At 44.1% G+C, this 27,767-nt stretch overlaps 2 protein-coding genes across 5 annotated transcripts in view; one reads left to right on the top strand and one right to left on the bottom strand.

Moving 5' to 3' along the window:
* The window catches only part of LOC108934586 (coronin-2B), a 40,805-nt gene extending 27,863 nt beyond the window's left edge, over positions 1–12,942 (top strand). For all 3 annotated transcript variants that reach the window (XM_029256490.1, XM_029256492.1, XM_029256491.1), the window contains exons 3-12: positions 5,805–5,921; positions 7,030–7,179; positions 7,257–7,421; positions 9,002–9,118; positions 9,198–9,302; positions 9,627–9,723; positions 10,242–10,354; positions 11,215–11,305; positions 11,713–11,852; positions 12,116–12,942. In XM_029256490.1, the coding sequence (XP_029112323.1) occupies positions 5,805–5,921; positions 7,030–7,179; positions 7,257–7,421; positions 9,002–9,118; positions 9,198–9,302; positions 9,627–9,723; positions 10,242–10,354; positions 11,215–11,305; positions 11,713–11,852; positions 12,116–12,247 (1,227 nt within the window). In that variant the 3' untranslated portion in view covers positions 12,248–12,942. The remainder of the gene's footprint in view (positions 1–5,804; positions 5,922–7,029; positions 7,180–7,256; positions 7,422–9,001; positions 9,119–9,197; positions 9,303–9,626; positions 9,724–10,241; positions 10,355–11,214; positions 11,306–11,712; positions 11,853–12,115) is intronic.
* A 3,036-nt stretch (positions 12,943–15,978) lies between these two features.
* On the bottom strand, positions 15,979–27,052 carry anp32a (acidic (leucine-rich) nuclear phosphoprotein 32 family, member A). Of its 2 annotated transcripts, none has more exons than XM_018752519.2 (7): positions 26,972–27,052; positions 18,303–18,452; positions 18,089–18,211; positions 17,795–17,996; positions 17,468–17,583; positions 16,966–17,017; positions 15,979–16,813 (listed from the first exon to the last, which is right to left on the bottom strand). In XM_018752519.2, exons 1-7 carry the CDS (start codon positions 27,050–27,052, stop codon positions 16,752–16,754), a joined length of 786 nt encoding a protein of 261 aa, XP_018608035.1. In that variant the 3' UTR covers positions 15,979–16,751. The 2 variants fall into 2 exon arrangements, with proteins under 2 accessions (XP_018608035.1, XP_018608036.1); XM_018752520.2 differs by lacking the exon at positions 26,972–27,052 and adding an exon at positions 24,841–25,004.
* Positions 27,053–27,767: the final 715 nt, after the last annotated feature.

Here is a 27,767-nt window from a genome sequence, read left to right as displayed (position 1 = left end):
CTCTCGTAATTTCATAAAATACAAATTCTCACTGACCTTTGCAAGCAGACATATTTTTTAAAATATGCACTGCCACATGCACAGGAGAATGTCATAAATACGCAGACATTACATTCTTCGACTGAGCATGAAAAACCCCGTTTCACAGTGTTCTTTGTGAGTTTAAAACCCTTTTAAAGTTGAGCGATACAGGAACACTAACTAGAGCTTAATTCCAGCCTTCCTCCTGGGAGCCTGGGTGCAAAAAATAGCTGATTTGCCCGGAGCACTATTCAAGTTAAGCAAAGCATTTTCAAGTGAGCATTGGTGGAGCAGACAAAGTAACGCAGACAAACCTATCGCTCATGCAGCGGTTCAGGGAGTAGCATCTGTGGAAGAGTTAATAGAGGAATACAAACTACCTGATTTACCCCAAATGCATCGATTGTAAACCCCGATACATTAATCTCCGCAGCCTTTCTCGGAGGGTTTTATAAATGTCTCTCTCCTTGCTGTGGGTGACTTGGGAGCGTGCTGAATGAGAGACGGGTAGTGGCAAGCTGGGATGATGGACTACTCGTTCTCTTCTCCTCGCTCTTCTCCCACCCCCCAGCCACAGCATCTCTCCTTTTCTACTTGCACAGGCTCCTCCTTGCAGAATAAAGTACCACTGAGGCTGCGCTGCGGGGAACTTGGATCACTCCTTAACCGCCCTCTTGTAAATTGCGCTTTAAGTCATCGAGCTCCTGTATGTATAGTCTAAGCCGTGCCTAAAGCCTTTCATGTTTCGATCGGGTCCGTTTTTGTTGTGTCCAGTGTTGGCTCTTTTCCCAGGCATGAAGGCGTGAATAGCACAGCCCTTAAGGCTGCTTTTCCTTTGATTGTATTTCGACACTAATGTGATCCACACGTAAAGCACGGCCCGCTGTCCTTTCAAGGACACGGTCACTTTGTGCATCCAGCCGCTCTGGCACCGGGGAAGATCACAAGCATTCATTCCACTTATTGCAGGCTTTGGATAGCTCCTAATCTCTGCAGTTGACTTGCCTGGACCAAATGGAAAATAAGATTCAGTATTTCTGCAATAATCCCAAATGCACCCAAGACAAACCAATTCCTAAAATGTCATGCCATCTCATTTCTCTAAAATCGTCATCCTTACAGAGGAATTGGAAAGCCCTATTTCAGAATTGCTACATAAAGAGAAAGGCTTCTTTTGATTTTGAGAGGTATGATTCTTTATCTCGTATTTAAGTGTTTTTTTTTTTTTAAATGAATTGTCATGTTTCATATTTTAATAACACTAATGCGTTGTAGTAAATTTACTGTATGTGAAGATTATTGAAGGCTGTTTATTGTTTATTTTGAATAAAATATTTTAAAAAGAATTCACAAAATGTGAACAAGGTATAAATTTTGCTAGATCAAATTCTGAGTGAGGTCCACTTTCAACCTATTTAATGGCTTCTTATAATAAATTATAAATATATTATAGTAAATTGTAATACATAGAACTAAACATGGAATAACAAAATTTTTCAGGTCTGCACCTCTGTTTTCCTCAGTGCAGGTAAGGCCATGATACACGGCTCTTTACATGACGTGCGCAGCTGCAGAAGTAGAATCCTTGAAAAGAACTTCAGCTTATTTCAGCTTTTTGTAAACTGTTCAAGAGCTGAAACAGAGATGGGATAACAAAATCTATTCAGGGCAAACAGTGAGAATCTCATACAGGTTGTTTTGCAGGCCAATGGTTTACACAAAAGTACCATCATCAAACATAGTACCTGAAAAGTGCGGAAAATGCCCCGTCTACAGTTTACAACAGGTGCTGCTTGATACACTTCATTCTAGAGTGTGTTTCTCTGTGTTTCAAGGCAGGCAGGCAGTGCAGCCACCTCTAAATTATGGTTCCGGAGCCTGCGAGAAGGAAGCTTTAGGCTCACCCCATTATGAGCCCTGTAGTTGCGGTTCATGCTGGGGGGCCAAGGACTCTGTAGCATGTAATAACAGAAAGCTGCGGAGTGTGACGGTGAGGAGAAAGCTTCCTGTGTTAGTCCTGGGGCTCCTACCATAAGGAACTGGGACGAGCAGAAAAGATGAAGGCCGCTTGGCGCCATACGGTGGGGCCGCAGGCCGGGCGAAAATGGCTCAGCACGGGCCCTGCCGCTCATAAGTAGGAGGAGAGACTGTCATGCTTGAAATATGTGTTTCGTGCCTCTGCATTACTGACGATGAGCTAGGCCCGGAGCTTGTGTAGGGGCAGAAGGGCCCAGTCAGCCTGCCTCCACAGGGTGCAGAACACACAGCACCAACGAAGATGGCCGGTGTCAGTATGAAAACCCTCTGCCATAGCTCCTAGACAGCAGCTGGGAAGCACGGACATAGGCTGGTCACTTCACCCCGGATCCTTTGGCCTCTGGGTGTTACAGCCGTTCAGCCCTATAAATAGAAAATGTAGCGTATAGAGGTTTGGCCTTATGACCAAGGCGTGTCTAGTTCAAGTCCTAAAAAACAGTCTATTATTTTGTCATTAAACAAGTACTTATACTGCCAGAAACTAGTTACATAATAATATTCTAAACTTGTGCCCCAATAATCTGGTCTGGCTAAAGGCATCTTATTAGAAATGGAGGTAACCTAAAAAATAATCTATATGTCATCTTTAAAGCAGTATGACCTTACAGAATGCCGTAAATGTTGCCAGTTCATATACTACTAAACATGCAGTGGTTTTTGTAAATTTTCCATGTAATATGTGCTCTACATTACAACGTTTAAGATGTTGGAAACAGGTAGAAAATAAGGCCTTGTGTTGAGCGCAACTGGACAGTCTCCAGCCTTTACAGAAGAAACTAGAAAACACGAGGCTAGAGCGTACAGCTCTAGAACTCTATATTTAAAAGCTCATTCAGCAGAGTGACTAAGGCTGGGAAGGGGACCCGGCATGGTGTTAACACACCGGCTTCTGACATTCTACACACATCTGTCAGAGTCATTAGCTTCCAAGTGAGCGAGAAGGAGTTGCCTGCAGTAAATACCCCTGTTCTGTGCTCAGCGGATCGTGGGAAGTCTGCAACCAGAGCGGCATACAGGAGGGCATCATCCGATGGAGGAGACTCTACTAAATGTGGAAAATATCATAATCGAGTCACATCGTTAAGAGGCCACTTTGTGCAACAAAGTCACATTTATTTTCTCACGCTGGGACCAATTCGGAGCTTTTCTAATGAACACGCTACATCACATTGCTCACTGTTGCACAAACAGCGAGAGAGGCAGTTTTGGCAAGCAGCAGTATTTTGGCTTGGTGGCCTAAATACACAGCAGGACAAAATGTTTTTACATCTTTCAGAAGTATATTTTCGGCAAAGAAAGGGTTCTGTTCTAGCACAAGATGGAATGTGGATTACAAGTGCACATGGAAGATCTGTCAAAGGCATGAGCAAGAGGTAGCACCCTCATGCAGGTGAATAATTGTGGAATGAATGATGGTGATGACTAGAGTATGAAATAATTGCAAGTGCAGCAGTATGACCTATATTTATGTGCGTAATACCCTTGGTATGAATAAGATAGATAGATAGATAGATAGATAGATTTGGAAAAGTCTTTGTGTTTTTTAGGCCCGCTAAGGATAGCTGGTATGGAACAAGACTCAATTTATGAAGGCTGCAGGTGTCTACTGGGTGTTTCTTCTCTCGTTCCAAGTCAATACTCTCTCATCTCCACCCACACCTCTAGGAAATACACAGCACACCCTTGTGGAAGATTCCCCTGAGACTGTTTTACATTTAGTGCCTGATTTCCCCCAAGACCTCTACCCTGAAACGTGTACATTCAACCCACCTTCCGCCCTCTGGGCGAAACGAGAAACATTTTGCAGATGAACTCGCTCAGTCAGTTGCAGCAGATTCCCAGTGCAACCATTGTATAGATCAACTCCCCACTGTCCTGTTGATCAAACAATCATCTTTTCTTGTGAGCTGTGTTTGTTCTGATGTCCTCTCTGTGTGTGTGTGTGTGTGTGTGTGTGTGTGTGTGTGTGTGTGTGTGTGAGCGCGCGTCTGGCTTGTTTACACAGATGCAGTGGGGACCTTAGGGTTTTGCATTGTGTGCAGCTTTTGTCTCTTCCTCAGCAGAGGACAAAGAAAGAAAGTGGTTTTCCTAAATGTCTGAGCAAATACTAATGAATTTTCTGCATGGAAAAAAAAAAACCTGTAAGAAGAAAGAAAATTATGTAAATTTATTTAACACACATCTGAACTAAAAAAAACACCTCCCCCCCCGCCCCCCGTCATTAATACTATTCATTCATGTCATTAGAAGAGCCAAGATACGCACGATTATTGCGGAATGGGACTCTGAGGGGTGTAGGGTGGTGTGACAGTGAGCGTGGCGGGAGGCCAGAGTCCACGGAAAGGAGACTCCAGCGGGATCTCGACGTGTGGCGGTTCCTGGATGAGATCACGACACCCTAATTAGTTCTCTTTGTCTTCGGAACTCGAGAGCAGGAAATGCTCAAGAATCGGGAGCCTGCGTGACTGTCAGATGCGGAGCAATATCCTCACCGTTTCAATTCGGCGTTTATCTGTTGCCCTTGCTGGCCCCAATCAGCTATACAAAGGAAGAGATCAACAGAGTGAGGGGCGCATCGCGGTGGACAATGAGGCCTCCTCACTGTGCTAGTGTGTATACATGTCAATGGCCTTTTCTTTCTCCAGAACAAAAGGCCCATCGTCTCACCATTTTTACGATATCTCTTTAAAACCTCTGCTGTTAACTGACAGTGCCCCCCCCCCGCCCTTATTTACATTCTTTTTGTTATGTATTTTTAACCGTTGAAGTGTACATAGAAAGCAAAAACAGTGCCAGTTGTGCATAATTACTCTGATTACCTTGTAATGTGTAATACCTGCTCATTCGATTAATCAAATTACAGCCGAACAGGAAGGTAATTTTGTTAATCATGTTTGATTAGGTTATTTGGTGGCTTTGTTTCAGCAGCTAATGTAATCGCTGCCAGCCAGGTTCCGACAAGCTCTAGGTTTGGCGTTGAGGACTGTTCAGCAACGATGTGAGTGAACGCGGCGTGTCAAAATCCGAAGCGTAGCAGCGCTGTAATAGTTTCAGCTTTCTTATGCCCATGCGCCTAAGTGTGCTTTGTGGAGCGCTGCAGGACGTATGAACACATTCTGAAGCCCGGCACTCATTCTGCGTGACCTGAACTCTCACGTCTCAGAGGATCCGGAAAGGAGGTCAGTAGATATAAGCGGTATCAAACATTCATGACATGACCGACATTGCGTGCGTCTCTTCGGACGGCATTATAGTGCCACACAGTGGGTGAGCCGACGCACAGCAGCGCTGGACAAAACTGGACTGTCCCCACACCATGCTGACCAAGCGTCCCCACTTACTGTTGCCCTAATTACAATTGCTGGGAATAACTATGGATAAAGCCCATATTGCTCTTTCATGCCACTGGATCCCAGGATCCCAGGATCCCACCAGCGCAGCTCATATTGCGGGTTTGTAAGGACTGTTATTGACAAAAGCCCAGAGAAGTAGACCAGTGAGTGTATCGAATGCACGTTGTGTGTGAAAGGACAAGTGCCCTTGAGTGTGTTCTGCGTTCACTCCGAAATCCTTCTTCCCGGTACAAATTCCAAGGTACATTATCGTAACCTGCACCGCATATGTCCCTGTGGTACGTTTTCGTGTTTGTGCTGTTGGGAGCCCGGTGTGCTTTTATGGAGTTCACGGCATCGTGGGCAGCGTCGTGGTTTTCTTATCGCCTCTGCGCAATTTCTCCTTCTGTTCAGTCTGGCAGACTGGATCCTCACTACCCGAAGGTGTGCGGTCACCAGGGCAACGTGCTGGACATCAAATGGAACCCCTTCATGGACAACATCATTGCTTCCTGCTCTGAGGACTCATCTGTGAGTAAGATACCTTCAGAAGCTGCTTCGGTGAGCTGTAAACACATAACTGTATCACGTGGCCTGTTTCCCTGACCCAAATCATTACTCAGGGTGGATTAAGTTGCCAGCTAAATGATTCCCATTGTCAGCTGGAGAGCTCTACTTCATTCTCTACAAGTTCACGTTAAGCACCTTTTCTCAGAAGCGCAGTATGAAGCCAAGGGCAGGACTGAACTGCAGGTCCACGTATAGATTGGACAGAGTACTTCTCAGTACCTATTACGCACAGAAGAGCACTGGTTTCATTACGTGAGGTTAGAGACCACTTTTTGACGGAATTCCGAAGAGCACCGTTTAGCGTAAATGTCAAAACGGTCATCTGAAGCAGGTCCGTGGTTGAGCGTCACACGACTGGTTTGTAACGAACGAGAATGCGAACGCGTGCGATTCCATGCGGCCTCCGCAGAACTCGCGCTCAGCGGGGCGCGCTCCTTTGTCTCTAAGCTCCGTGGCTGTGTTCCTTCAGCCTCGGCGCATTAGACGGGTTCAACGACTCATTCGAGTACAAATTCAATCTCAGAATGAAGCCGCAAACAAAAGAGGCGCAGCGTTCCAAAATTATTCGAGCCACGAATACTTTCATCGCTAGGAAGTCCTCTGCATATAAAACACGTGAAATGGTACATGCTTTTGTTTCTCATGTCTTCCATTCATACAACCAGGTGCAAGAACACTGAAGTGTCATAAGGTAATGAAGAACTGAAGCACTGAAAAAAAAAAAGAAAAATAATATCCTGGATGATCACTAAATGTTTTAAAAATGTTGTTTTTTATGTGGGCGGGTCTGGGGTTCGAGTCCTGCTTGGGGTGCCTTGGGATGGACTGGCGTCCCGTACTGGGTGCGTCCCCTCCCCCACCAGCCTTGCGGGACAAGCGGTGTAGACATTGTTTTTTACGTGGAGAATTAATGAGATATTAAGTGAACGTCAACATGATCACCGGTGTAAAAGCTGAATCTCTAAAGAGTTCTCGGACTATGTTTTTCCAACACACATCCTTTAAAGCAGCAAATTACATTATCGTAGAATAAAGTGTGACGTGTGACCCACACACTTTGTTTCCCAAGGTACGAATATGGGAGATTCCAGAAGGAGGGCTGAAGCGCAACATGACGGAGGCGGTGCTCGAGCTGTACGGACACAGCCGACGTGTGGGTCTCATAGAGTGGCACCCCACAACCAGCGGCATCCTCTTCAGCGCTGGATATGACTATAAGGTGAGCTCTTCTGACCCAGGGAGGATTGCCAGCTTCTGGGCGTCACCTCCATCCTCACCCCCGTTTCACTCTCTCAGATCCTCATCTGGAACCTGGAGATTGGCGAGCCTGTGAAGATGATCGACTGCCACACAGATGTTGTCCTCTGCATGTCCTTCAACACGGACGGAAGTCTGGTGGCCACCTCCTGCAAGGACAAGAAGCTACGTGTCATCGAGCCGCGGTCCGGCAGGGTCCTGCAGGTGTGATGCCGCAACATCCCCTGACAGGTTATGTCCACTGAGGACTGGGGGAGATATGTGAGACACTAACACTGACAAAGTACTCTGATTCAGAACAGATATGAATACACAAAGTCAGACAAACACACACCCACACAAAACGTGATTCATCCGATACTATATTAACAAGGTATGTTTAATTTCTTTCACAGGTCATTTTTTATTTACCTTAGGCTAAATTATTGCATTATTGCAGAAAGTTGAAGGGCTCCTCACAATCTTTAAATTGTAGGTTCAGCAAAACTCATTTGAACACGACCACAGCTAATGATACCACGAAAGCTCGATTGGATTTTTACTGTTATTTTTCTTTAATTCACGTTGCTATCCATTCCCATATTTCACAACTCAAACATTTTGGTCCTTTGTCATTGGGTTTGTGGGCTTTCAACAAAGCAGTGAGACCCTCCAAGAGCCAGCTGCCCACATGCTTGTTTCAACTACTTGGTGGCGCTGGTATGGCCCCTCTGCCCCTCTCCCCACACCAGGGAACAATAAACACGGGCTGAGCAGCACAGGAGCGCACGTACTGTACACTCACCTGTGCGGCACTTAAACTCCCTTCAAGGGCTGCCGGGCCAAAGAGAAAAGTCTGGATTAATCTCCTCATCTGAGAGCAAATTAAAATGGAATATTTCACTTTCGTGGGGGTGCGGTGGCGCAGTGGGTTGGACCAGGTCCGGCTCTCCGGTGGGTCCGGGGTTCGAGTCCCGCTTGGGGTGCCTTGCGGCGGACTGGCGTCCCGTCCTGGGTGCGTCCCCTCCCCCTCCGGCCTTACGCCCTGTGTTGCCGGGTAGGCTCCGGTTCGCCATGACCCCGTATGGGACAAGCGGTTCAGAAAATGTGTGTGTGTGTTTCACTTTTGTGTGTATGATTCCACATCATATTCTAAAACAGTCAGCTGACCTTGGAAAGTAGGAACTGGAATTGACAAGAAGGAAATCACACACACTATCTATTGTTTTTTTGTTCATAGTCTGTGGAGAAGCTCTCACACACACACACACACACACACACACACTGACTGAAACCGTTTGTCCCGAGTGGGGTCGCTGCGAACCGGAGCCGACCCGGCAACACAGGGCGCAAGGCTGGAGGGGGAGGGGACACACCCAGGATGGGACTCCAGTCCGTCAAAAGACATCCTAAGCGGGACTCAAACCGCAGACCCACCAGAGAGTGGGACCCAGCCAAACCCACTGCACCACCATGCCCCCAAGAAGGAAATATATTTCTAAATTTTATACATAAACTGGTATTTGCATCAACAGTTTCATTAAATAGAAGGAGCCCGGCTGATAGAACCTTGCTCAGTTTAATTACGACCAATTTTGGTAAACTACCTTCGGCTATATTCGGTATGTCAGGAATGACTTTCAGTCAGTACTGAGAACATTAATCATAATTTAGTCTGTCAAAGTGTCAGGCAGCAGAAAACAGGAAGAGAAAGGTAACGTCATGTTACTGTCATGTTACTGCAGTATGTGGAACTCCAGCGCTGGTCCTGTGCAGCTCATCACACCTCTATTTCCTTCATCCAGGAGGCAAACTGTAAGAACCACAAGGTGAACAGAGTTGTGTTCTTGGGCAACATGAAACGGCTGTTGACGACTGGTGTGTCCCGCTGGAACACGAGGCAGGTGGCCTTGTGGGACCAGGTGAGCGAGTCCCCTCTGGGTGCACGAGGAAAGCTTCGGGGGGTATAACCGCACCACTGATGCTTGTCTCTCCGGCTAGGAGGACTTGTCCATGCCCATCATCGAGGAGGAGATTGATGGTCTCTCGGGACTCCTATTTCCATTCTATGACGCAGACACGCACATGCTGTACCTTGCAGGAAAGGTAAGAACTGCCTTTTCTTGACCTGGAGCACCGATGAGTGCGTCACTCCGATAAACCACCGCTGGATCCACAGACAACTTCAGTCTAAGTAAGATACTGTATATATGAGAGAATCCGGGTCATATGCAGAGGCGAGTGCCGCTAGAGTGCTGGTGCGTGGGAGAGATGAAATCCCACAGCGTTTCTCTCAGTGCTTCCCGTATGAGAGTACAGGTTCGCGGAACCTCACGTATGAAGGATCTGCTGGCATTGCTCTTTCTTTGAGGGACTTGAGGGTGGTCTACGTCAGTATGGGTTGATTGACTAGCAGTGCCTCGCTTGCAGGGAGACGGCAACATCCGGTACTACGAGATCAGCACGGAGAAGCCATACCTTCAGTATCTCATGGAGTTCAGGTCCCCGGCCCCACAAAAAGGCCTTGGTACGCAAGTATCAGCGATGAGGTCACCAGGCTCCACCGTGTTGTTTACCTTTATTCTCCTAAATCACTTGTAAAAAATAAAGATCACTTTCACCAGTAACTGAACACATCTAAGATGCTGCTGAGGCTGGTCACATAGAAGTCATCACCCTCTGCTGATGACTGGAACTGTCACTTCATCCTTGTACAAGAGTCTGAAGTCTCATGCACAAGGCTTGGTTGCACAACCTTAATTGTTATTGCTTGATATATTGATTGAGGATCAATGTAAAATCAGTATTTCGAGAAAACTAACATTCTGAGACTTATTAAAGTGGAAGATGCCAATTCTTTTCATCGGGAGGCATTTAATTTAAAAATATAAAACAAACATGAGCCTCGGTAGAAATCAAACTCAGAGGGGAAGAGGCCACCGTTCGAGGCTCACAATGGCATCGGGTGAGACAGAGATGGGTTGCTCTCTGTCGCTAATCAGAAGTGCATTTACCATTGGCGCTCTTTCCACCTCCATTCTCCAGGTGTGATGCCAAAGCATGGTCTGGACGTAGCGTCTTGCGAAGTCTTCCGCTTCTACAAGCTGGTGACCCTCAAGGGTCTCATCGAGCCGATCTCCATGATCGTACCGCGGAGGGTGAGTAGCAGCAGACGACGGAAATACCAACCATCGATGCCGTCCCAGAATCCACTTGGGCAACGGAGCAGTGCCTGGCTTTTGCGTGTTAAGTAAATGGTAAAGAAGGAACCAGCGATGTTGGTTAGTCAATTGGCTTGCAGTTGCTGTGGATGCTGTAGCCGACAGTCAAATGCCAGACGGTATCACTGCTTCCCTGGCAGACCATTGTTATGACCAGCTGTTGGGTTTATGTAACTGAATAATGACAAAATATGCAGGGTGAACAGCTGACAGTGCCTCACTCTCACAAAGAAGTAGAATAAGGGCTGGCTTCTCTCACTGGTCCAGGGAATAGGAAGGAAGTTTTCCCCCGGAGATGCATTAAACTAAGCTTTTTTAATGCAGAAAATACAGCGCAGTTGACAGTTATCTCATGTCCAGCTCATTGAACAACTCAGCGTAAGTACGACGGAGCAGCGATTTCATTCTCGGTAGCTGAGGGAAAGTGCAATGATGAAAGGAGGGAGCCCTGCTTTGCCCTTCAGTCCTCACCGGCACATACTCAGCAATGCAAATTGCAGGAAGGCTCAACGCTTTCCTGCTCCACCCTTTGAGCAGATAATATCAAATACAAAAAAGTACATTTCACGTTCATTCTGCCAGCCTTGTTCCAGAAGTGTTTAAAAAGAAGTGTCCGTTAAATTAATAAATAATAATAATAATAATTGAGAAGTACATTTTAAAAAAAATCACTCTTTGAGGCCAATTCCACCCATTTACTTTATGGTGAAAGTAGTACCTTGTATCTCTGAGCTCTGAGAATTCACCTCCTCGGCACTAACCTGTGTTGCCCTGGTGATTGTACTATGGTCCCCCAGTCTGAGACGTACCAGGAGGACATTTACCCGATGACCCCAGGGACAGAACCTGCGCTCACCGCAGACGAGTGGCTCAGCGGCATCAACCGAGGTAATGAGAATCCACAGTACAGTGGAGTAGCGAGCAGTGTTGTGGTTAAGGACCCAAGAGAGGCCCTGCTGGTGGATCCCTGAGAAAGATTCAAGATACAAATAATTTCAGTAGAAATGATTTGCAAAAATGTAGATTCATATTAGGAGGGTGTGGTGGTGCAGCGGGTTTGGCCGGGTCCTGCTCTCTGGTGGGTCTGGGGTTCGAGTCCTGCTTGGGATGCCTTGCGAGAGATGGCGCCCCGTCCTGGGTATGTCCCCTCCCCCTCCTGCGTTGCCGGGTTAGGCTCGGTCTCGCCGCCACCCCGCTTGGGACAAGCGGCTTCAGCCACTGTGTGCGTGTAGATTCACATTATTGCTAGAAAACGCAAGACCAGAAAACTTAATTTCTATATCTTGTGGGCACAGATCCAGTGCTCATGTCTCTGAAAGAGGGATACCAGCGACCTAGCAAGCTAGTCTTCAAGGCTCCTGTGAAGGAGAAGAAGAGTGTGGTGGTCAACGGCATTGACCTACTGGAAAATGTGCCTCCCAGGACAGAGAACGAGGTGCGTGAATAAGGACGAGCGTGTGACACGGTGTCTGGGCCACATGTGAAGGAGCGGCCAAATGCTGTATGTACTGCAGTATGTGTATTTGCATGCATACTTGGACAGTGTGTGTGTGTGTGTGTGTGTGTGTGTGTGTGTGCGCCTGCGGAGAGCTGATGTTACACGTCCTTGCACTGTGCGAATCCTGCGCAGCGGTCAGTCGTATCGCCTTACTGCCTCATCGGGGTGACGCATCTCTGTGCTCTTGTTGCTGTTGGCAGCTCTTGCGGATGTTCTTCAGGCAACAAGACGAACTGCGGCGCCTGAAGGATGAACTCACGCAGAAGGACATTAAAATCAGACAGCTGGAGCTGGAGCTCAACAACCTGAGGAACAGCCCCAACAACAAGTGACCCTTGACTTGACCCCGCACCCCCCCTGAACCGTCGCTCTTCACTTCCCTCTGAGAAACATCCCACCGGGACCCCAAGCGCCTCCGGAGCCGAGCGCGCGCGCCACCGCATCCGTCCGCCTCCGTCCACGTCCAGACGCAGCCAAGTGCTCATCCTCACTAAGCACAGCAGTCGGTTGGACGCGCAGATCCAGTCTTAAGGGAAGCCGAACATGACCCCCGTCCTCTGGTCCAGCACCACACCGGGCCACAGAGAGTAAACCGCACTCCACCTTCTCCTACCTTGGGCACTTCCTGCAGTCCGTCCCCGGGCGAGTGACAGAAATAGGGTCTAAAGGTTACCGTAGCGAAGGCCCTGCCCGGAAGTGCTGGCGCAAGGGTGCGAGCGCACGAGCCCAACACAACTTTAAAGGCTGTTAATCCGGTACCATTCGCTACCCGTCTCATCCATTCTTAATTGTTATTATTTATTCAGCTGTACTTTGAATCACTTTATCTACCTACTATATACCGTTCACTGTAATGTCATTAACCCCTTTGACTACAACGTGGCACAGGTCCTGGAAAGTACTGACAGACAATAATATTTGCATAGGGAATGTGAGAACGCGAAAGTGAACGTCAGCTTCTAACAAAAGGTTGTCGGTTCAAATCCTGGGACCGGCCCTGCTGTTGTGCCCTTGGAAGATACTTAACCTGAATTGTTTTGTTAAAAAATGAAAGGGGAAAAAAAAAAAAAAAAAATCCACCAGTATAATTGGGCGCAAATGTGTTCTGTTTAAGCCGCTTTGGATAAAAGTGTCTCCGAAGAAATAAGAACGACAGTAGCCTAGGGAGGTCAGATGAGGCGGCCTGGGGTGTTTTCGGGTCGCCGAACACATTTCCGCCAGCGCGCAGGCGAACGGCAGGAGGCCGTATTCGGTGCCGAGACTCCTCGCGAGTGAAAACGGTCACATCGCCGCGTTTCTCACCATCGCACGCCTCTATCCCGTTTCTCTGACCGTATGAACCTTTTAAATTCGCGCAACTAGTGTGTCCACACTTGAGGCGCACACCTCTGCGTGACAGCTCCTCCGCACGAAATGGTAAAAGAATCACGTTGACCTCTCGCCGGCACAGAGGCCGAGGCGGTCGCGCGTCCGCGCCCCTGTGGGAGACGGTCGGGGAAAGACGTGAGCCTCGAATTAAAATGAGATACCTGGACTGGGCGGTGGCCATGCAGTGCAGCGACGGGAAGAGAACAAAGGGATAAAGAAGGAGAGCCCACCAGAGAGCATCACTTAGATTATTCGTAACAGCATGTAACGCATCACTTTAGTTGAACGTATCATTTCTCATTTTTCTTTTCAACAGCAGTTGATGATAGGTGGAGTACCACCCTCCTCCCATGCCCCCGTTTGCCCCCGTGCAGCATGATTCTCGGCAATGCGGTGCCCTTCGTATGCAGAGACGGGACTTTAGAAACAGCTTAGACTCTGGAATTACAAGGGAATTGTATAAACTTAGGTGCAAAATAGACAGGAGTGTAAGGTCTGAGTGTAGTGCGAATATTTCCTTTTAAGAGGCAGCTCATACAAATCTATATGTAAATTAAAAGCATTATGTCTCATCTGCTGTATCGCATGCTCATAAGCCACATTCTCATTTTGCGGTATGTCGCTCATGCAGCTTGGCCACCGGTCCCTGCTCTACTCTGAAAGGATTCTGCTCTTGCTCATCCCTGCGACCCACGCAACAGGAGAACGAGATTCAGCCGAACACAGCCAGTCACTGTGAACGCATCAGGAAAGAGTAGGAAAGCCGCCTTAGTCCGATTTAGGAGATGTGCGTGCGTGCGTGCGGGAGGACACCGAGGGGCAAGACTACGCCTCAGTCAAGACTGCTGCTACCGGGACCTAGACATCCGTTACGAAATTAACGTAGAGGGTATTTGAGAACAAAACGTCACACAAACAAACCAATATGTCTCACAGAAACATCACACATATCAAATTTTAGAGAACACCAAGGCTAAACTCATGGATTAAAAGAAAGACAAGAGTTTTCAGAGGTTGCAAACCTAAATCAAGTTAAATACCGAGGTGGAATTTCAAGATCTGTAAGATTGAAGGTTACACCTACCTCATCTGCTAAGACTACAGTATTATTATTGATGATGATGAGCAGTAAAAAGCCCGAAGACCCCATTTGGTTAACTTTGTATTGAATTTCATGTAGACATCTTGGTGATGATGGCCATGCCATATTTCAGAAAAAAAGTATAACTTAGGGTGATATGTTCTGTCACGTAATGCACATGATGTGACTGTCTGTACTTAAGGGTGGTGCCAGTAGAAAAAATTTATTGGACATCAAATCTGGCAAAAAGACGACAGGAAAAAAAACTTCATACCAAATATAACAGAAACTTTAGTTACTATTATTTGATAAAATGCATTATTAAACTGTTTAGAGGAAACAGCTTTTTGAAATATATTGTTATGCACAAAAAGAAAAAAAAAATGAGTAAGCAAATGGCAAGACAATTTCACAGTGGATCAATTTACACGTCTCATTTAAAGCTGCTATAACAAGAGCGGCCACGAGGTGCCGCGCTTCCCTGCATTATCACACTGGAGGAGCTCAAGCAGCCATTATGTACTGTACACGTGTGCTGGACATCGACCTTCTGGGGCCTATGGACATGTGTGGACTACCGCTACAGCAGGTGGCGTAGAGGTTCGAGCCTTTGCCTTGCAATCATACAGTGCTGGGTTTGAATACCCCGCTCTTGCCGTTGTACATTCCAGCAAGGTACTTACCCTTAAGTAATACAGTAAGAATACCCACTTGCCGAAGGCACGGGTCACAGCAGTCCGGAGGCAGGATACTCTGTGGGCAAGACACTAGCCCCTCACCGGGATATTGCAAATTCACTCACTCACACTCACACACACACACACACACACACACACACACACACACACACACACACACTACGAGCAGTGCAGTCACAAATTGATCTGGAACTTTGGCCTGTGGAAGGAAACCAGAGCACCTCAGGGATAAAATCTTGTTCTTCCCATTAAGTGTAATAATACTAATGTGCTCCTCTGGGCAACAGCAACATGGCCCTCATCACAAACTAGAAAACCACATAGAATTAAAAATCATATTTACTACAAGTTCTAATATAGCATTGTATGTAGTATTCTATACCATAAACAAGGTATACTGTAGTGTTTGCAATACTTACAGTAGTGTTCCATGCTAGCAATTCCTGCAAGACTAAGGAGCGGTGTGACACGCTGGTAACCCAGCTCTTGGAAATGATCTTAGCCAAGTGTGCCCCCCCCTCCTCCCACCTCAGAGGAATTTCTGAACAAAATATACATGTCTGATGAACAGACATGTAAAGCAAGACTGGTTTTCTTACCAGCTAATGTACTCCAGTGGGCACATTTGGTCTTTTCAATTGATTCAAGTTATTTTTAAAAGCCAAAAAAAAACTAATGGTGCTGTCATAACATTATAGAGCAAAGAAATTAACTTAGTCACTATACACCCTACAGATAACTAAAAATGACAGATACCAATCTTTGACAGCCAGGAAGGGGGGGGACTGCATTCAATAAATCCAAGTGGGACACCAAAACTAAATACTTGCTGTAATGTAGCATACACTAAACACTGTACAGTGCAATCTGTTCATTACCTAATGGAGTACCATGGTTTGCACAACTTACACCAATATTTCAAATTTCATTTTATTACAGTTAATTTGGTACAACAAACTAATTATGAAAATGTCTGCCATTATCAAAAAAGTATAGAAAAAAAGATTTGGTCACTATTTACAGAGAACACGTAATATCCGAACTATTCAAGCAGAAGAAAATCAATTTCCTGATAATGGCAGACATTCTCTAACAGAACATACAGAAATTATATCACATTGAGACAATTTATGTGCAGGTTCCAAAATGACAGAATGATGCATTCTTCTCCATGCCTTAACAGCACACACAGGCATACACACTCTCACACATACATACCGATGACATCACATAAGCACATTTTACACTAAAACGAAAGAAAATAAAAGGTAGGTCTGTATAGGCAATTCTTGAAAACCAGTAGTCAACATAAAGAAAATCCACACATGCTCTCTAAAAGGTTTTTGGTATATCTTCATTTTTTTCTTTAAACACACGAGTCATCAGCAACCTGTATACACAATTAGGCATTAACATTAAGGGGAGGGTCAAAACCTTGCAATGGATGAACTACTGTCTTTTTAGACATCAAGAAATTACTATATTTTCTGTATTTTAAAGTAAACAAAATGTTGAGAAAATGGTAACAAAGGGGAGAAAATAAAATTACAATATCCCCATCCCTTGTCCCCCACACCAAACCTAGTTTACACCTCCCATTCCCAATGCAACATGACATCTTGACAAAATAATACAAGGGAAATACAGGGTTAAAACAGTCAGATCACAACAAGGGCTGAGTGGGTCATTTTAATCTTCATCTTCCCCTTCCTCATCTGCTTCTCTTTTCCTTTTCTGACCCCTTTCCTCCTCTGTAAAGGGGGAAAAAATAAAAAATAAACCACACAAGGGCCACTGATCTGAGAATCACATCAACACTCCTTGGTTTAATCCCCTCAATGATTTTCTCTTCACTGCATTTCCACTTAAAATCTGATCAGAACAATTCTGCTGAAGCTCTTACCGTAGTCGTCATCATCCTCTTCGCCATCATTCACCTCTTCCTCCTCCTCCTCCTGAAATGACAGGACCAATCAAGCAGCCTGTTTGACGTTACATTTACACTACCTAATCAGTTTAAACTGACAATTTCTTTCAACCCATCTCTTCATTCACAACGAGGAAACCTATCCAACTGCAGGTGCTAGGAAACCTTCTGATTCATCAAATTCAGACACTGCTTAGAGAACTTTACTTTTTAAAAACTACTCAATAAACCATTAGGTACCAGGCCACTCAAAGTAGCGCCTAATAGTAACGTGCAATGCAAAAAAAAAAAAAAGTTATGGACCCAGTTCAACCTTAATCAGAAACATTTTCTTGTAAATAACAGGAACATTCTTTCAAAATTGCATTTCTTTATTCTAGATTTTAGAGAGAAAGATTCAAACGCTCTCTGCACTATAAAATGAAACGGCACTAGATGGCAAAACAAAAACTTCTAAAAATACTTGTTCTCCACTTACCTCTCCACTAATTTCATCATCCTCTTCTCCTTCTTCCTCATCCTCTTCCCCCTCTACCTCTTCTTCCTCCTCCTCTCCAGGAGCAGCATCTTCATCATACTCTTCCTCCTCTACATCTGTAGCAAAAAATAGATTACATTACACAGTCAGCTGATATTTGCAATTAATTCTGATGGCAAAGCTTGCTATGTACTATCCCAGAACACCTACCCCTGAATGGCACAACTTCAAACTTTAGTACATACAAACACTGGAGTTCACATTATGCAAGTGGTCATGTCTATCAACACAATCCAGCTGTAGAAATTTCTGGCCATTTTAACGCACCATCCTCGTCGTCGTCATCATCGTCATCCAGACCCTCGACGTAGGCCTCTGTGTCAGAGTCTGGTGCTTCTTTATCTTCTTTGTCATACCCATCAAGGTACGTCAACTGGGGAAGCAACTTGAACACATTTTCTCTGTAGTCGTTCAGGTTTGTCACCTCACAGTTGAACAAGTCTAAACTTTTCAGGCCTTCCAACTTTTTCTGCAGAAGAGAAGTTGTGAAGTTAGCGATGCTAAGAGTATTTACCATTACATTGCCATGCTGTCCAGGCGTCACCACGTATTCCTGCTTACCAGAGGTTCTATTGTGCTGAGGTCTTTGATTTTGTTACCGCTGAGATTGAGGTGTGTAAGATTTGGACATTTTTCCGCCAGCACTTCAAGTCCCCCTGAGATTCTGTTATCACTGAGCTCAAGCTGCAAGGCAAAGAATAAAAAAAAAAATTTAACTACAAGCCAAGGGGGAGGGAAACAAAAGACTACATCAATTAGAAATAAGAAAACCAACCTTTTTAAGTTTGTTTAACCTAGGCAAATTTGCAACTGACGTTAGGCCTACGTTGATTGTACTTAAGAATTCCAGTTCTTCAAATTCATCTGTAAGGCCCTCGATTTTACCTTCATTGGAACGACAGTTGTCTAGAACAAGTTCTTTAACCTGAAAGACAAAGTGGAAGACAATAAACAATAGAAGAAACATAAAGACAAAAAAGATTAAAAATTACTTATTGTAACAGTCTGCCCTGCAGCAAGCTCTATTTAAGAGCATGCAGATTAGGGCTAAGCTGTGTTACTTTAGCAAGCTTAAATTGAGTCAAATCATTGTTGTTTCCAACTTCTGACACAGAGTGTAGCTCGCACTGTGACAAATCCAGTACATGCAAAGACCTATGGAACAAACATATTTACAATATCACTTCAGATAGGCTTACAATGCTATCCAAAAGTCATTCTGAGGACAAAACTAATCAAATACATGTTCAAACACATAAAGGCAACAAACAAAAAAGGAAGAAATTCAATTCCATTATCAGGGTGGACTTTAAAATTTAGTTGTTACAGTACATCACCCTTGTGGTAGGAACCACTGACAAAAATTGTTATTTAGCCTACTTGTCACCAACCTGGCCCTACAAACTATATAAAGATCACCATTATACAGATGTCTCCACAACTTTTAAAATATTCAGAAGACTTCAGAGAATTAAAATCAGGTGAGAAACTGTTTGCCTTATGATTTAGCATTATAAAAACGATTGTTACACTTACAACGCTTCCCATTTCTTTTTCACCCACATATTCAACTCAGAAATCTCATCTAAACCCTTCAAAAGGTAATGTTTCCACCACTACAACCTGGATACACTCGCAGTTACTCTGGCTGTTATTGTATAAATTACTGTTTTACTTCATGGGTTTATACATACAGCAAAAAAAGAATTAGAGAGAAGTTGCCCTGTGACCCCATATAAAGATGTGAACAGAATATTTGTTCCAAATACCATGCTACATTCTTCAACAGACACAGAACTTTGGAATGTTACACTGTGTACAAAACGGCTGTACAAACAAAATAGAAAACGAGCCAAATATATTCAGAATATAACTCATTGACGCCCAAAATATTTCACAAAGGACAACCATCTGTGGCTTAAAATATTTGTGTTATAGGGTCACAAAAAAAAATTACAGGGACTATAATGTCAAAATAAATTAAAATCTTCTCTAAAATACAAATATTTGCAGCAATTTATTAAATACACAGAGTACTGCAAGGCAATAGGCAGCATTCATGTGCTAAGAAAATGATTATCAAAGTATACAACTGATTATCCGGTGACTTACGAGACATTTGAAGGCTCTAAACAAACCAACATTTAAAAGATCATTTTCAAAAATTCTCTATTACATCCAGGCAACCAAGAATATTCAAAAATGCAACACCCCACTTTAAAGTGTGAGCAAATGCTATTTCCGCACTAAATAACTGACTGATGCAAGAATCACACATCAGCCGGAAGAGAATGAATAGAAAACCTAAAGAACTGCATCATTTTCATACTTTAGAATAATACATAAATCACTTTACACATAAACAAATAAAACAAGAACATCCCCCAGCAGAACATGACTGGGGCACATTTAAAGTTAATGCTGTTACTGCCAGACTGATTTATCATGCATTTAGTTAAATCAGTCCATTGCTGTGGAAAATAAATATTGACAATTATAACAAAACCGTAATTCACCTTGGCAATTTTTCCAGGCAAAATAAAGTGGCACGTAAAGAGGGCTGTTAGTAAATTCACACCACCATCTGTCCGAGTGGCGCTGGCAGAACATTGCGCCCAAATGCATTCTCCTGTCGCTTTTTTGAGGTACCACTATTGGTAGACAGCTAAGAGTTTAAGGGTGGGGGGGGAAGCATCTCACATATACCTGGTGGATTTAAAGCAGTTTAAAATAAGTTAACGTTTTCAAGTCATCACACCACATACAAAATGGCTGACAGGTAAGTCGAGCTGCCCGGAGTGTGATACTGCTGCTGACTGAGCTCTCTCTCTCTGTCTGTCTGTCTGTCCGTCCCCCACACACACACGCACACACACACACACACACACACACACACACACACACACACACACACACACACACACACTCCTTTACAGTTCTCTTCATAAACTGGGTTTTGTGTACACCTGCAAGACATAGGGCTTGAAGGGCATCCTGCTCCTGCTTCACTGTGTCTGCTCAACAAAGCAAGACTGACTGCCTACAAAATCACAAAGTACTACACACCACATTCAGCATCTATACCATCACACTGCGTCACAGTACAGATAATATGCTGCAACACCATGCTGTAATCAGAAATACCAAATACTGATTTTGTCACTCTGCTGCACCAATACCACACTCAGTATATAGCACTACTATTTAATTACTGTACTCATCATTTAATATTACTGTGCTGATACCATCCTCTCAATGTATTGTGTTGATTCAACCCATGAAAACAAGTGGAAATCTAACTTGATTTCTTTGTACAAGTGATCCTCCCAACTTACAACAGGATTCCATTCCAACATCCTTGTAAGTCGCAAACCCCCTTGTACTGACTGTATCATTGTAAACCATAAGGATAAACAAACAATCTATGCTACTCTGGACAATAGGGCTTTGTTTTGTTTTCTTCTCCACTTAATTCCAACATTGATCATGTTAAAATAATACTAATACAGAATATAAAATACAACACAGTATTATAATTATATTTTTATGCTCCACTATCATTCTTACCCCTCATTCCTAAATCGGTTTTCTTTCTCTTCTTCTTTTCCGCACCACCCAAACACTCAACTTTCACATACTAACTATTGTAAAAAGGAACAAATTACAAGCAAAACATTATGTAAATAAAATGCAAAAAAGGCCAGCAAATATTATTAGATAGCAGATGGAGCGGTCATCATTCGGCCAAACATGAGCAATAGAAAACAATGTAACATTAACAAGGGGGCCTTCGTAAGTAAGGGGTTATCATAGTCACGTTGTTCGTAACTTTAGGACTGCCTTTACCTCAAGTAAAAAAAATACATACTTCACATCAATTTTGCCACTAAGTAAACCCATAAAAGTTATACAATACAGATATCATTTATTCACCAGCTATATGCCACAAAATCTTCAAGTAAACCTGTAACAGAAAACTCCCCTGAGACAGTTTCATCCACCCATGTACATTGCTTTGGAGAAAAGCATCTCCTAAATTAATAAAATGTACATGCAAAGCCATCCATTCATCAGTAAGTGTTTGCCTAAGGCAGTGCTGTGCTGGTCTGGTGGTTATTTTAGAAGTACAGGCCTTAAGTCGGGGTACAACCTGGACAGGACACCAGTCTACTGCAGTGTAGCATTTACTACATTTACATAAAATGACAGAAGTGTGATAATGCAAAGTTACCTCAATTTATTTATAATTAATCTGTAAAAAAAAAAAAAAAGTATTTTGTTTATTAACTTCAACCCACATTAAACTCAAATGACTGAAAATAAGAACATGTTATGTCCACAAATTTCAGATGAGTACCGATTTACCCCATTTATATATACAATGTTCACAAACATCAGAAATGAGTTGCAAAAACTGTGGAAGTGAGCTGAGTTAAGTGAGTCCTAAAACACACATGATTGAGTGCATTTTATTGCCAACTAATGGCTGGATGTGAGAAGGCAGCTCTCTTCCACTCTGCAACAGACAGGAAGTGAAAGATGCACATTCTTCAATGTTCTAAACTAAATAAATACACCAGAAGCTATCTTTAATCTTAAACTGTGACCTGAATGTTTATGACCTGAGAAGCCAGCACTCTCTAGGAATCACAACATTTTGTCAATACTTTACACTAATCGTATGAATGCAATAGTCTAAACGTGTCACGCTGTCATATCCATGATACATACTGTACTCTGGAAGGACTGCAACACTCAAACTTTACAATCACTGTATCGACATTTTACTCACTGTACGTGTACCGATACTGTATTCCGAATGGATTGCACTGCTATATCAATAACATGCCCTCAGAATAAAAATATTGCACCGCCGTATGAATAAAATACTGTGTGCGCACCGGCATGTCAACACACGCACCGGCATCGATACTGCTGTCACTGTAGCTGTAAGTAAGTACCATCAATCATTGCATCGCATCAGTACGAACACCATGTATCACACTTCTTCTGTATCGGTACATATAGATAATAGAATCGATACACTCGCCGCAACGCGACATGATTCTATCAAGACCTACTGAGATTATCGCTCTACATTACTGTACCAATACCGTACTCTCTCTCTCTCTCTCTCTCTCTCGCGTTAACAGTTCACTCACTGAGTCACTGGCACTGCGCCGACAGTTCGCCAACACAAAACGCATCGCGCTGTATAATATTATTGTAGTTCCCTACAATCAATATTAACGCTTCGCTCTATCACGCCACTAGACTAGATGGATACCCACCGCTTATCGAATCATCGATTCGACGTACTACTAGTAGTAGCACTAACTAACGCTATAAGATTGACGATATCGAGCCGATATAACTTAAGCAGGTACTCTCTCATGGTATCATACTGTGCCCTACACGCATCGCACTAGTAGTCTACGGTGCCGATACTGTGTGTATTACAGCTCTCGGAGCCGCGAATCCTCCTCCCAGCCTCGCCGCTTTTCCGTAAAATGGCGGCTTCTCTCGACTCGTCCGAAACGGCGTAATTCCCACATTATGCGTCTCGTCGTATCCGCAGAATCCGGCACGACAGGCGACAAGTCAAGATGATCAAGAAAGGGCGACAGTGTGGACAAGAAGAGCGAGTCCGGTCTGCCCGATCGGATCTCGAGCGATCCCCTCCTTCCGAGCAATAGGCTGCGTTCACTTCGCCGTGTCACAATCAATCCCCGCACAGCTCATCCCCACAATTACGGAGCGCGCGCGTTAAAGACACAAACACATTGTCACAGGGCAGCAGCGGCGGGGAAGCGATCCAATGTCCTACCGGCCAGGGCACAAAGAGCGAACGGCCCCGGCCGGGAAGCGATCCAGTCAGTGTCCCGCCGTGTGCTGCTGGTGTGAAAGCCAAACACGAGTAGGAGGACAGGACAGGACAGGACAGGACAGGACCGGACCGAACAGAACAGAGCAGAGCAGAGCAGAGCAAACCCAATGCAATGTCCTATGACGTTTTCTTTAGACACACAAGGCAGCAGTGCCGGAGTTTGGGGCAGCTCCAGCGTCTAGGGAACGGCTCCGGGACCGATCCAATATCCTATCGCGCTGGCATTTGACTCAAACACAACACGATTAAGTGCTGGGAGGGGACCCGATCCAGTGTCCTATCGTGTTGGCGCCTGACACAAACACAGCGAACGAGTCCAAGAGTGATCTGGTGTACTGTGATATTGGCTTTAAAGACATAAACACGGCGCAGAAGTCAGGGACTGATCCGGTGTCCTATCGTGTTGCCGCCTGCTGTCGAGCTCTAGAAAATAAGGGACAGGCGCTTCACGCAGATAAGGGATACCACCTACACCCTGCGTGACCAGCGCGCTCACGTCTTACCACCGAAGTCCCCCGTAGCACTACAACATTATAATATCTCACAGACAGTAATGTATCCAAGTTCGACTAATACATACAGCGACATCCACGCAAAAGCGCGCTTTTCAACAATATTCCTTTTTAAATCGCATTCATGTTTACCTTTACGTTAAACATTGGCCGTAAGTAAATTTCTGCAAGTTAATGATGAATTGCCTTCGTGTTGATATTTATTAACTTGGGGTGCAATCGTTAGTGTTACTAACCACTTATATTCTCTACCGCGAGGAACACGAAACAGGCAGGTAGTGTCATCAAATTCATTCCACGCGTTGCTCGGCGCACAAATACGGACTATTTTTGTCCCGACCCAAGTTTATTTAGTAATAATATAAACTCGGTTCCTGCGCGCGGACAAAAACAAGCGATGGAAAAAAAAAAAAAAAAAGGCAGGAGGAGTGCAGAGAGGCGCGCGCGCGCCTCTGCGATTTTTGATGCAAACAGGCAGCAAGCACGCGAACAAACAAAAAAAAAAGTACAAATCATCTGTCAAGAGTACACGGTTGATTAAGGAAAAGGGCGCGTTCTGGACTACGAAGTTACAAATATGGCTTCTCGCAGACAGCCTTGTTTATAGCTCCAGCAAGTGCGGGGCAGCGCACTGCTATTGGTACAAACGCAGCATACAGAGCATGCCTGGCACTTTGCAACCCCTGCAAACTTATCAAACCCCGAACCAGCAATCGAATCGCGCCGAAGGCGAAGCGCCCGCTCACATACGCGTTAAACGGCCCACTGTAAACTTTACATATACATTCAAGAGGTCAGCATGAACTTACTGTACAAGCCGCGTAAGTCGAGTCTTTTACAAAAAAAAAAAAATCAAGGGCAGTGGTTAACCATGATAATATTTAAATACAACAATGCAACATGAAGTATCTTACGTCTGATGGAGTTCGATTTCGAAGTTCTAGATGAATTCTCTTCTTCATATCCATCTCGAAGAACCAACACTATTTTAAATTTAGCAACCAAGTAGGAGCAGCTTGACTCGCAATGCTCTTTACACAGCTAGCTACCGCCTCTCAGGCACCGTGCTGCTGCTCAATCTAACTTGATCACTCCATGGGGCGGGAACAACCGATGGGATTGTCGTCACTATCACCCAATCACAAGCCTCGAACCGGATAACAACTCTTTTTCCACACACACATCCCCCAAGATGGACCAATTATTTAATTAGGCGGGGCTCCGTAGTATGTTCAGTTGAGCCAAAGAGAATAAATACATGAAGTGTCATACTTGCTCTAAATCGCCATTACTTAGTTGGGTTATCTTGAAATCATAGCAATAGAAGGTACATCTATTAAAGTTCAACACAGCACTGCTCCACGTATCTATGAATCCACCGAAGAGACAAGGGGAAGAGCTGTTCATTTGCCCTTTGCAACAGTAAGGTTCCACTGGCTTGTAGTTGTACATTCGCTGTAGTTTGCAAGTTGGAAACAATGACATCACTACATTTGCACTTTCGAAGTGCTATTTATTGACTGCAACAAAATTTAAAACGGTGTTAGTTACTATATTATCATCACTACATTTATTATTATTATATAACATGTATAATTAATTACCAAACGCTCAGTACAGTCTAATGTAAAAAGATGTGATCCATTACCCATACAATACATTCCTCCCTCGTGTAAGGAGGTCAAAAGTGTCGTAAGTGAAAACGCACAACGACGGGTTTAACTGTTTAATTCGTAGTTGCTATTTAACATAGGATTGGACGAAACTGTAACAGAAAATGAAAACACTATTAAAAATACAAGAGTTGCCTTGTTCTGCTACATTGCTTACAGTGCTTATTCTTCCTCTTACTGTCCTTAAAATTGCACATCACACCACGTGGCGCATCGCTTTCGATGTTAAAAAAAGGGGGGAGGGGGGTAATTCGGCTTGTTGGATTTTTGAAACTTACTTGCAGAAGTGTTCCACAACACTATAGACAATTTTGATTAACATCTAATTAAACTTAAATCACCGGGTTTCTACCCTTCTTCTACAACAGAGGAGCTACCCAAGTGAGCTATCCGCATATCCACTTCACAATGCGATTTTAACGTTATTAAAATGGAAATATATTTTAAATTAATTTTATTACAAGTTACACACTATTAATCTCACAAGATACTGCACATACTTCCATACTAGTTTTTTTAAAAAAAAAAAAAAAAAAAAAAAAAAAAAAATGAACATGGTTTACCCCACTTTTATACCTCAACTAGGGCGATTAAAAATATTCCAGCTCTACCCCAAACGACATTATTTTAAATAGTTTCATTAACGGTTTTTAAATAGTTTTAAAAAATGTAGTTACTTAAATTCAAAAACATTATTGGGGGTTATTTTCTTCAAACATTGTCGTCTTCTTTGCGTCAAACTCCACTGTAGCATGTGTGGAATAACACATTGATTGATTGACTCAATGATTGAGTGAATATGGATACTCATACTGTTTCCAAAAGATGTATTACTAGCCAAATAACTGGACAAATACATTAAAATTCGAGAACAACGCAAGGCAATGAAAACGCAAATTTCCACCTTAGAGTCACAAGGCAACCAAAGGGTCACCACTATCACTATTTGAAGGCCATGATATATTGCCCTGGTCACATCAATAAGCATTTGTCATGAGAAGCAATTCCTTCGGTCGATTATGGTTATAATTTCTATTCAAATTTTACGTAAACACATTTGACCCTCTTGTTTCCCCTACACGCGATATTTTCTTGGCTATTCTCAGCAGGCCTATCTATCCCCCACCACCCCCAAACACTTGGCACTGTTACCACAACAGACAGTCAAGTCATTTCGTGGGACTTTATTTTGCCAACCTTCCAATTAACACGTAGTCATTTAAACACGATAACATTGATATGATTAGGCATCTCTGAGTATTGGCTCATTTAGCCCCCCCCCCCAAAACGCACGGAGTTGCGGACTCTGAAGCTAACTACAGTACAAGCAAACCCTACTTTCCCTCCGCGTCATCCGGTGTTTGGCACATACCGCATTCAAACGGGCGTCGACATCACCAAAACCCCTGATGAGCCCCACGGAAACCCCGTTAAGCATTCTTGATTGACACATCATCGAGCCAATCGCAATCGCATATTTTCTTTCGCTAACGGCTTACGTAATTCAAACCTACCAATAAAATACAAAGAAAAACAGCCTTCCTCTCCGTCCCAGCCGAAACTGCATTCCAACCGTTGTATAAAAAAAAGCAAAGCGGAAAAAAAAACATGGTCACCTGACCATTTCTGCGCCATCTTACCCGCATTATAGTTCAGTAGTAAAACAGAAAAATAACACTTGAGTTTAAATTAACTGCACAAAAGAAATGAATTAACATTACCTATCATTCAGGTCATTTCTGTGTGGAGCTCCGCTGCCGCTTTTAAAGGCACGGAAAGTTAAGAAGCGCAACTGCGTGGCACTATACTTTTCACAACTGCGTCGCCTTGAAACAACGCACTGTGAATTGTGCCTTTCTCGATTTAATAAATCGTCATAAAATTCTGTATTAAAACTTCATGACATTTTTAGCAGTTGCTGCGAAATGGAGTCTTCCGTCTGTCGCTGTGGACAACGTCCAGCCCCCCTCGTCTCCAAGTTAATTTGGAGCCATTTTGGTCCTGCTCGCGCAGCGAGAGCCATTTTCCCGCTAGGTGTGTCTCGCTCTCTCTCACTGGCCAACCCGCGCGACCGCCGACGCGAGCCTGCCGCATTAACTGAATAACGTGCAGCTCGGAGCTCGAGCTTGTGGCGCGCCACCGCACGTCCGTTTTCCCGCGCCCATCGC

This window comes from Scleropages formosus, chromosome 11 (genome assembly GCF_900964775.1).
Source record: "Scleropages formosus chromosome 11, fSclFor1.1, whole genome shotgun sequence".
In the NCBI taxonomy this organism is placed as follows: domain Eukaryota; kingdom Metazoa; phylum Chordata; class Actinopteri; order Osteoglossiformes; family Osteoglossidae; genus Scleropages; species Scleropages formosus.
This window is presented reverse-complemented; position numbering and strand designations above follow the sequence as displayed.